Source organism: Bos mutus, chromosome 1 (assembly GCF_027580195.1).
Source record: "Bos mutus isolate GX-2022 chromosome 1, NWIPB_WYAK_1.1, whole genome shotgun sequence".
Lineage (NCBI taxonomy): Eukaryota > Metazoa > Chordata > Mammalia > Artiodactyla > Bovidae > Bos > Bos mutus.
Window position 1 is genome coordinate 43,724,993 of NC_091617.1, and position 11,683 is coordinate 43,736,675.

The 11,683-nt window shown below is 39.6% G+C and overlaps 1 protein-coding gene across 2 annotated transcripts in view; it reads left to right on the forward strand.

The window, feature by feature from the left end:
- LNP1 (leukemia NUP98 fusion partner 1) overlaps nt 1-6,965 on the forward strand; it is a 40,178-nt gene extending 33,213 nt beyond the window's left edge. For both annotated transcript variants that reach the window (XM_070368411.1, XM_005890051.2), the window contains 2 exons: nt 180-410; nt 4,471-6,965. In XM_070368411.1, coding sequence (XP_070224512.1) covers nt 180-410; nt 4,471-4,620 — 381 coding nt within the window. In that variant the 3' untranslated portion in view covers nt 4,621-6,965. The remainder of the gene's footprint in view (nt 1-179; nt 411-4,470) is intronic.
- Nucleotides 6,966-11,683: the final 4,718 nt, after the last annotated feature.

Consider the following 11,683-nt stretch of genomic DNA (forward strand, 5'->3'; position numbering starts at 1 on the left):
TAATGTTTTGACCAATTGACTCCACTGCCTCATTGCTGTAGAAAGGTCCTACTGATCAAGAAGATGAAATTTCAGTTCAACATGAGATTCGTTTGGTTAGTAATCTATGGACATTCTGTCTCTGTGCTAATATTGTGCAGTCTGTTTATATTGTAACATTTTTTATTCTGTATTCCCAGTTTCCTGTACTTCCCAGAATGATGTCGTCTGCCAGCCATCCTAGAAGGTATTCTTATGAGGACCAGGGATTTCGATGCCACACTCAAGTGCGGGATCACAGAAAGTGCTCAGGGGATGGGTCATTCAAGGAGCCATTGGAATCAAAAGGAAGATCCCATTCCAAAATTCAGTCATTTTCAGACTCCTTTGAACAGCAACTGTGCTTTAGAACCAAACGTTCCGTCTCTTTGGTATGTAACAGAGTTATTGAATATTTAAGCTGTCTTAGAAAAGGAAACTCAAAAAGTTCGTACTCTCCCAGTCTGAGGAGAACAAATCTAGCTTCTTATTTACAGTTTGGCATTGAGATCTTTCAGAGAAGGCAATGGAACCCCACTCTGGTACTCTTGCCTGGAAAATCCCATGGACGGAGGAGCCTGGTAGGCTGCAATCCATGGGGTTGCAAAGAGTCGGACACGACTGAGCGACTTCACTTTCACTTTTTACTTTCATGCATTGGAGAAGGAAATGGCAACCCACTCCAGTGTTCTTGCCTGGAGAATCCCAGGGACGGGGGAACCTGGTAGGCTGCTGTCTCTGGGGTCGCACAGAGTCGGACACGACTGAAGCGACTTAGCAGCAGCAGCAGCATTGAGATCTTTGGAAAATGATACCTGTTTTAGATAGCCCAGATGTACATAAAGGTTTTAAATTATTATTATTTAAAGACATCGGGTGTAGGAAGAATTCCTGAAGAAGTACTGGTTGGAATGTTTTGTTACCAATGTCCTCTAGTTCTTTGAGACTGTTTCTATCACCCTTATTACAAATAATTGTGATTTGTTCTCTTTCCACTATATGAAAAAGAAAAAGCTGTCCCTATTGCTCTTATCCTCCCCTATGTAATCTGGTAGGAAATAGTTTGTGATGGCGTTGTGCCCCCTGTATCTTTAAAAAGCACACAGAAGGAACTCTCTGGACACCATGGAGAGCAGGAGCAGGAGTGGTCACAGTGGCCTCGTGGGAATCCAAGTGAGGCATAAGGGAAACAGGCAGGAAATGGGGGGAAGACTAGAAGCACCACTGATGATGCCAAAACTGATACATAAAGTCCTAAACTAGAGACCAATTAATTGGAGGTTAGTTTTTCAACTTTGCAGTGTGTTCACTGAGCAGCCCTGAGCAACATACTTCTTTTTTGTTGGGTCTTTGATTTTGGTTTTATTTTGCAAAAGAAGAATAATGATATGTTTCTTCTATGTAGTAGATGGAGCGAATAAGTAAGGCTAGATCCACCTGGATCTTGAGCTGCGCTCTGTGACTGGCTAGGGAAGACACTCATGGGCTTCCTACCTCATGGTCCCCCGAGCTCGGTGCTTTCTGCCTAGCTGTGACAGCTGCTGGGATTGTCACTGTGCATCTTTGCCTCACAGTGGCACTTCACTTTTGTCGCAGTGACCTTGTGTATCTATGACTCCCCTTGAGTAAGTGCTATCTCTACGGGATCAAAAAAGGAATAAGGAAGGAAGAATAGTGAACAGCTGTCACTTTCTGTGTCTAAACATTATTAAGGGTTTCTATTTTGTCTTTTTTTTTTAATGCTTTTTTTTTTTAGATATGCTTTCAGACTTAGAACAAGGTTGCAAGAATAGTGCCAAGACTACACCTTTCACCTAGATTCCCTCTAAACGTAAACATATTATCCCATTTACATTTACTCTCTCTTTCCTTCCCACGCCCAAACAAGGGCACAAGGATATAAATATAGTATGGTAATTAAACTCAGGAAATGAACACCAACACAATATCTTATCTATTGGCCTTATTCCTATTTTCCCAGTTGTCCCAATAATATTTTTTATATCAAGATTCCAGATCATGTGTTGCAAATGATTTTCATGTCCCTTTAAGCTATTTTATTTCTGCAGCAATGCCTCAGTCTTTATCTTTCATAAGACTGGCTGGTTATGTTTTAGAATGAAGCTCAGTTTGAAATCATCTGATATTTCCTCATGATTAGATTCACATTATGAGCTTTTGGCAGGAATAAAATATTTTTTCACATCTGTTTCAAAACTGCTTGTTAAAGTCATTAATTATATTAATCAGGGAATTGACTTGCTTTAAATTCTTTCTAGAGTAAGGAAGGATATAAATATGTTTTGAAAAAAAATTTAATCAGAACAATTCTTTGTTGATTCTGTTGGCCACAGAAAAAATTCATATCACATGTTTACATAAGTGTGTAAATGTGAAATCAATTTTCTTACTTAAAGAGATGTCATTATCTTATCCTTAAAATATAAGAATGTTTGTTTCATTCATTTCTCAAGTTCTTCCTTTTGAGTGCCAAGATAACCAAGGCAGCCTTTTCAACTTTTTTGACTCAAGAACTCTGTTCATAGTTGTATGTAGTTGGCTCTTCATGTCCTTGGGTTCTGTACTTGTGAACTTGAGCATCCATGCATCTTGGTACCCGTGGGTGGTTTTGGAACCAGTCCCCTTGAGGATACTAAGGGACAACTGTATAATAACCTAGAAACCTGCTAGGAATTTACAAAATCATTAAAATGCTTTTCATATTATGTGATCAATATATATGATAAATAATTTTAAATATTTTAAATTTTATATTACTTTTATATTATAAAATTTTTCTTCATTCCAAATAAAACAATTTGGAAAATACATACTTTAAAACATTTTTCTGTGTAACAATTGATGCGATTTTCTGAAACTAACTACATTAAAAAGTGTGATTTGTCAGCAAATCTAAAAATGATGTATATTGGCTTTTATTTGGGGGCCAAATGTATACTACTATGTAGATTTAAATTTTACATCTTTTAGCATCAAGAAGAGCCAGAAAACTGCTTTTGTGATCTGTTCATGACCAATAACATTAAAGTTTTTCCTTTTGATATTGAAAAACTCAACTGGCATTTTAAAATAATTTTTCTCACTTTGTTTCTAAGTGATAAGATAAGAAAAAAATATTTCAGGTTATTATTATGAGCAGTTTTCACATAGTCTTTATTCTCAATGAGGGAAAAGCCAAATTGCAAATAATCATCACTATATTTTCTCTATTTTATACTGTTCTTATAAGGATTAGAGATATTCCTGGCTGCTCAATATGAATTATGAGCAGATTGATGGATTTAATACAAGTGCTGGACCTAATGAAAATAATCTGGAGGCACATTTACAGGGCTAGTACAATTTTTAAGCCCCTCTTAACCTGTATCTCAGCATCATCATTTGTTTTGCTTTCTGATTTTGACTAGTGGACCATTATAGATAGAAATGAAATAATCTCAGTATGAAAACAATTTAACACTGTACAGAGGATAACACCCCCTCAGTAACCAGACATCCCCATAGCTCACCCTGCTGGGCTAGTCATGACCTTGCTCATCTGAGTGTTACTGCTTATGTTCACCTCATAGGCACTCAGGAGTTCTGCAGCATTTCCAATTCAAGTGGACAATGGGGGAATAATGATTTTGTTTATTTAAAAAACTGAAGTGTAAATAGATACCATCACTATATTGATCAATACTAGTCTTTTGTAAGTAATTCCTTTGAAACTAACCCTCTGACCATGGAAACCAAAGAAGCACACCTCTCCCCTTGCCCCCAGTCTCCACACAGTTCCCTATCACATCACCCTATTTATAGTTATCATTACATTTATAACTACCTGTTATTTTTTTATTTCCTTTCAGGCTTATTGGTTGATTGTCTCCCTCCGCCTAGGTGTAGAATCTAAGCAATAGGGTCTCTAGTCTAGTTGGTGTCATATCGCCCCATCCTAGAACAACAGTGTGTGTTCGTTCATTTGACCATTGAATGTGGACCCCTGGGCAACTTGTTGGGGAATGTTAGTGTGGTTGAATGTCATTCTTGACACTTCATTCTTTACCTAGTCCTTATCTGAAAACTTAGTGCAAACCCTTAGTGACCGTGAGGAGGTTAGAATCATTCAATGTATGATTCCCTTGCCACATTCTTTTTCAAAAAGTACCAGAAGAGTATTAATTTTACTGTGAAATCACATCCCTTTGTACCTTAGAGGCAGAGTCATGTGCAGGCCGAGTTTCCTCCACAGACCATCTGCTGGTGCCCAAGGCCCCTCTTCCTTTGTTTATGACTAAAGCTTTAGCAATACCCTTAGGCTTGTGCTAATTTATTACTAAAAACTAAGATGTGAAAGTCTCCTAAATGATTAGAGTTTCCTACATTTCTGATAATTAGGAAAAATGTTGAATGTTGTCAGCTATCTACCCTTTTCCAATCCTTCTTTATCAGGGACCTGAGAGCAGAAAGGAGAGAAATGAGAGAGAACGCCGGTTTCTGGAAGTGAGGTCTTGCAAGAAAGTGGAGGAAAAAAGGAGCTCTAGGAAGGAAGAGCATGGAGAAGTGTACCTGCCCACCCTGTCTGAAAAAGCGCTCAAATAACCCTTTGCTTCCACACCATGACTACCGACGCTGCTGCTTTTTGAGCCCCAATTTACCAGACCCAGGAACGGTACCTGTAAGAGGGTCTGCAGATGCTGAGTGACTCAGGTGGGTGGTTGATTCAGCTGCTCCCCAAGACAGCTTGCATCATACCCCACCTGCTTTTCAGAGTATGATCTGCTCTGTTGCCCTTTTAGGGGAATAAAAAGAATAAAAGGTATTTTAATAGAATAAAGTTATTCTTGAAAATGTAAAGAGAGATATTTAAAGAGCCACCTACACATCTTCACCAACCCTTCTTCCACATCAGCCTCACAAATAATCTTAAATAAAAGTCATTGGTGTGACTCGAACTCCTTACTAGAAGTTATTATATAAGTATGTCTAAAGGCCATTATTTAATGAGAACTGGTAATTAAAGGTGCCAGGTACTATGTGGAAAGTTTGAAAGCATGACCTGAAATAGTCCTCACCACTCCCGAGGTGGGGTGTAGTCTTTTTACTTGCTGGCAGAGGAAACTGCAGTTTAGGAAAGTTCTGTCTTTCACTGCTGAGGAGGTAATCAGAGTTAGGGCCAGAACTCAGCTCATTCTGACTCATGTTCCTAACCTGAGGCAGGACATCTTTTTCCCTTTGGCAGAGGGTCCTGACTTAGTCTGTGTGTGATTTGCTTGTAAATGGGCAGAGGTGAATGAGAAAAGCAGGACTTGGAAGTGGGTTATAGTTTTGATGATAAGAACTTTTAAGACTTACTCTCTTAGCAACTTTCAAATGTACAATACAGTATTGTTGACTATCGTCATCTTGCTGTACATTACACCCATGACTTATTTGAAACATATGGAATGCTTCGCACAGATCTGCATGTCACCCTTACACACGTGCTGTGCTAATCTTCTGTGTGTCCAGAGAAGTTCCAATGTTACTGTATGTGCTGTTGAAGCAGGGACTTTTTATTCTTTTTCCAGCTTTATTGAAGTATAATTGATGAATAAATTTGTGTATATTTAAATTGTTCAGCATGATGATCGACGTGTATGTATACGACATTCTTTGTGAAACCATCACCACAGTCAGGTTAATTAAACACGTTGAGCCCATATTCTATTTTTTTTCCCTAGAAGGAGAGATAGTTGAAATCTCCCTATTTATTCTTTTTTAAAAAATTAAAAAAAATTTAATTGTAGGATAATTGCTTAACAACGTTGTGTTAGTTTCTGCCATATAACAATGTGAATCAGCCATAAGTGTATATTATATATATATATATATATATATATATATATATATATGTCCCCCTCTTGAAGCTCCCTCCGCTCCCCATCCCACCCCTCTGGGTTGTCACAGAACACTGGATTTGTGCTCCCTGTGTCATACAGCAACTTCCCACTGGCTCTCTGTTTTCCATATGGTAATGTATAGGTTTCAATGCCATCCTCTCAAATCTGTCCCACCCTTTTCTTCCACTGCTGTGTCCATAACCATAAGTCTGTTCTCTACATCTGGGTCTCTATTCCTGCCTTCTTTTTATTCTTTATCTCTGTCTTGGATCTTTAAATGCCCAAGGGTAGCAAGAATCTCTATTTTGTAAAGATCTCCCAGAATTATACCACAACTGATTGCTTATGTAAGAACAAACTAACTTTGGCATAGTTAGTAAAAAGAAAGAAAAAGAGAAGAGGAAAACAGTGAAATAAAAGTAAAATATTGATGATCATTAACTTGCATTCTTTCAATTCATACAACTTGTACCTTCACCATTTTGGGTTGATACTTTCATGTAGCCTCTCAATGATGCTTTTTCACACAAGTAAAAGATGACTTCAATCTAGTACCTGGTGTGTTTGCTACCAAGGTGGAGAACGGGACCTGACCTGCCTTTGAGGTTTGTGTTCTGCTGTAGTTGTGGGGAAAATACTGGTTTCTCCACCTTTGCTTTGGGTACTTTTCAGTCTTGCTAACCAAATTTTAGAAGTGGGGATGATCTATACATTGCTGTGGCCCCAATATAAAGGTCTGGGGAGAAGTGGCCCACCCACGGGAAGGAGAAATACCTGGAGTTCTCGGGGCGCGTTGGCTGGCTGACTGAGAGAGTAGCCGCCTTCCACTCCAACCAGGATACGTGTGAAGGTTCTTCCCCTTCAAGGATGATGATACCTGGAAAAATCAGAATTAGGAATTTTATTCTATATTTTATCAAATTGAAGAAAAGCCCATTTTCAGCACACTTTCAGGACCATTGTACATGTAAAAGGGGGGACTCTCTGAATATGACTTTGTCTATTTATTGCCTTTTTAAAATTTGTTTTAAAATACAACAATACTTGTCATAATAAAGATATAAAAGAAAGAGAATAAAAATTAAAAATTCTTATACTTACTCAGAGATATACTTTATTTTATGTCTTTTCAGAATATTATCTATGTGCACAGATATACACACACAACTTATGTCCAAACATTAACTCATTTCAGTTAATAATATGTGATAACATCTTTTAAAGTCAATAAAATAGTTGAGTGCATAATTTTAATGGTTATTACAAAGGAAACATACTTAGAATGTGCTCAAGTCTATTCTATCTTAGAAAGTTTCCCTCACAACATATCAGTAGGTACCACTTTTAATAGCCAATAGTTACCACCCTGGCCTTCCCTGGTGGCTCAGATGGTAAAGAATCTGCCTGCAATGCAGGTGACCCAGGTTTGATCCCTGGGTCGGATGATCCCCTGGAGAAGGGGTTGGCTACCCACTGCAATATTCTTGCATGGAGAATTCCATGGACAGAGGAGCCTGGTGGGCCACAGTCCATGGGCTTGCAAAAAGTCAGACATGAGTGACTAACACTTTGTTTTCCCTGAGTTACCACCTTAGCTATCTTTCCTTTCACAGAAAACTTCCTGAAGAGTATCTATTACATTCCTCCCTGAATTTTCAGTCTGTGGCAATGTGACTTTTATCTTTACCTTCTTTGGAAGCTGTCCTCTTCAAAGTCACTCTTGTCCCCTTTACTGTCAAACTGTATGAAAACATTGCTCTACTTCCTTAGCTTGACTATCTGGCAGCTTCTGACATTGCTGACCACTCTCTCCCTTCTGAAGTCCTCTCTGGTTGTTATGATCTATATTCTCTGGTTCCTTGGACTTCACTGATCATTCTTGGTTAGTCTTTGTTGAGGAATCCTTAACCCTTAAATGTTGGCTTTCCTCTAGGCTTTGTCTAGGCATGTGTTCTAGGCATATGTCTGACTCCGCTTATTCTTTTTGAGCAATCTCAAACACTCCCATGGGGTCAGCTACCTATGTGGTGTGTTATTCACTCAGTCATGTCCAACTGACCCCATGGTCTGCAGCCCGCCAGGCTCCTCTGTCCATGGAATTCTCCATGCAAGAATACTGGTGGGTTGCAATTCCCTTCTCCAGGGGATCTTCCTGACCCAGGGATTGAACCCAGGTCTCCTGCCTTGAGGGAGATTCTTTACCATCTGAGCCACCAGAGAAGCCCCAAATGGCCCCTAAATCTCTTCCTGTGATGCAGACCTTTCTCTTGAGCACCACACCCACACACACAACTGGACCTTAGACATATATCTAGTTGCAGTTTTCATAGGCATTGCAAACTCATTTTTAAATTAATTTTATGGTCATACCACAAGGCTGGTGAGATTTTAGTTCCCAGACCCAGGATTGAGCCTGGGCTCTCAGCAGTGAAATCATGGAGTCCTAACCACTAGACTGCCAGGAAATTCCCTCAAACTCACTTTTTAAAAGTACATTATTATTTCTTGCCCCCCTGTCTTTCCCTCCTGTTGTGTTCCCTATCTCAGTTCAGTTCAGTTACTCAGTCGTGTCTGACTCTTTGCAACCCCATGAATTGCAGCATGCCAAGGCCTCCTTGTCCATCACCAACTCCCAGAGTTCACGCAGACTCACGTCCATCGAGTCAGTGATGCCATCCAGCCATCTCATCCTCTGTCGTCCCCTTCTCCTCCGGCCCTCAATCCCTCCCAGCATCAGGGTCTTTTCCAATGAGTCAGCTCTTTGCACAAGGTGGCCAAAGTACTGGAGTTTCAGCTTCAGCATCAGTCCTTCCAATGAACACCCAGGACTGATCTCCTTTAGGATGGACTGGTTGGATCTCCTTGCAGTCCAAGGGGCTCTCAAGAGTCTTCTCCAACACCACAGTTCAAAAGCATCAATTCTTTGGCACTCAGCTTTCTTCAGCTTTTCTTCACACTGGGCTGGAAGAAGCACAAGCTGGAATCAAGATTGCCGGGAGAAATATCAATAACCTCAGATATGCAGATGATACCACCCTTATGGCAGAAAGTGAAGAGGAACTAAAAAGCCTCTTGATGAAAGTGAAAGAGGAGAGTGAAAAAGTTGGCTTGAAGCTCAGCATTCAGAAAACTAAGATCATGGCATCTGGTCCCATCACTTCATGGCAAATAGATGGGGAAACAGTGGAAACAATGTCAGACTTTATTTTTCTGGGCTCCAAAATCACTGCAGATGGTGATTGCAGCCATGAAATGAAAAGATGCTTACTGCTTGGAAGGAAAGTTATGACCAACCTAGATAGCATATTAAAAAGCAGAGACATTACTTTGCCAACAAAGGTCCGTCTAGTCAAGGCTATGGTTCCCTATCTCAGTGAATGGTTATTATCATTTACCAGTTGTCAACTAAGAACTTGGTTCAGGTCGAAACCATCTTGTAGTCTTCTTTTGTTCTCCATTCCAATAATCATCAACTTCTGCCTATTTTGCCTCTAAATATCACTGGGACCTACTAAATTCCATTCTCACTGCCACCACATCACTTGAGGCCCCTTGATTGCAACAAAGATAATGTCTTTGTTGATGTCTTCCCTGACCAAAATGATGTCTTCCCTGACCAGGGATCAAACCTGGACCCCCTGCATTGAGAGCACAGAGTTTTAACTCCTGGACCACCAAAGAAGTCCCTCTGCTATTTTAATGTAGCTATTAGAAAATTTAAACTTACCTCTCTGTCTCATTCCTTTGGGGCAGTACTGATCTTTACCCTGACTGATTCTCTAAGCCTCTTTTTGTATTACTCGAATTTTATTTTTTAAATTCTAGGGAGTTTAAAAAGAATCAGAATTTGATTAACCCATGGTGTTACTTTTTGGGTTAACTGGCTTAATAGTAGTTATAACATTTTAAAGTTTATTATACTTGATTCCTTCTTTCCTCCCTCCCTCTATCTCTCCCTTCTTTCCTCTCTCCCTTCCTTCCTTCCATCCTTCTCTTTCCAAATGAAAATACCTCTGTCCAATTATATTCTCTTCTGTGCTGTAGTATAACTCATGTGGGTTTTAGCATGTAATGATTTACATACATATCTGTCTTCCCATCTAGACTGTGAACTCTGAGTTCACAGGAATCATATCTTAATCATCTTTGCATTCCCAGAACCCCATAGGTGCCTATCTCATAGTACTGAGGCTATATATATATATTGTCTGAGAGTGTGACTCTGAACAGAGTTCTATAACTTGAATTAATTCTGCCTATTTTAGGCAAGAAACTGTCACATATTACTCTCTTGAAATGAAAAATTGCATTTGTAGATCGTATTCCCCCCTCCATGGAAACTCTTTTACTTATAAAAACAGCACCTGTCATACTTTCAAATAATGCAGAAGCATATAAAATAGAAAGTGGCTGTTCTCTGGAAAACACCAGTGTCAGAAATGAACACGGTTAAGCATTACTGTGAAGGCACACTGGTTACTCTGCTCTAGGGGGCAGACTTGAGCTGACCTTTGGACGGTAACGCTGGACACAGAGAAACCTCCCTGTCGGGCAGTGACAAAATCACTCCCATAGCTTTTAGACAGAAAGGAGAACTGCAGCATTTCCTATCAAAACTTTTGGAGGTTGGATTAATCTAATTAAACACTGGGTAATTTTTATGACTTATTAATGTATTTAAAGGTACACGAGGGAGAATGACGAACTGATTTTCTCCATGGGGCACAAAAAGAGAAAGAAGGCATAAAATACTTGTGCAGATGATTTACATTTACACAATGGGAGATTTTAAACTAGCAAAGGGAGGGATTATAAATACTAATTTTCTTTGTCTTTGAAGTTTTTAATATTCTTTTGTTTCCTGGGATTATATAACTTTGTTTTGACTGAAATCCTGCTATTTTAGGAGCCAGGTAGAGAATTGACTGAGCACAGTTCTGCCCCATCTGCATGTATGGAGATGTGAGGGAAAAACAATGGTGAATGGTGCAGCCACTGTGGACAAGGGTATGGAATTTCCTTGAAAAATTAAAAATAAAGCTACCATATAATCCAGCAATTCCACTTCTGGGTATTGATATGAAGGAAACAAAACGGTAGCTCAAAAACACATATGCACTCCCATGTTCATTGCAGTATTACTTACAACAGCTAAGACATGGAAACAATCTAAGTCTCTCTCTCTCTATTTCATATATGCTATGCTATGCTATGCTAAGTCACTTCAGTCGTGTCCGACTCTGTGCGACCCCAGAGACAGCAGCCCACCAGGCTCCCCCGTCCCTGAGATTCTCCAGGCAAGAACACTGGAGTGGGTTGCCATTTCCTTCTCCAATGCATAAAAGGGAAAAGTGAAAGTGAAGTCGCTCAGTCGTGTCCGACTCTTAGCGACCCCATGGACTGCAGCCCACCAGGCTCCTCTGTCCATGGGATTTTCCAGGCAAGAGTACTGGAGTGGGGTGCCATTGCCTTGTCTGCATTTCATGTATATATATATGAAATCTAAGTCTCTCTCTATATATTTCGTATATATATATATATATATATGAAATCTTTCCATTCATGACAACTTGGATGGACTTTGAGGACATTAAGCTAAGTGAAATAAGTCAAATAGAGAATGACAAATACTGTATGATTTCACTTACATAACAGAATCTTAAAAAGCAAGCTGGGATGGGGGTATGTGGGGAGAATGGGGGCAGGCCAGGTGTACAAAATGGGTGTAGATAGTCAAAAGGTACAAAGTTCCAGCTATAAAAAAATTAGTCACGGGGTGTAAT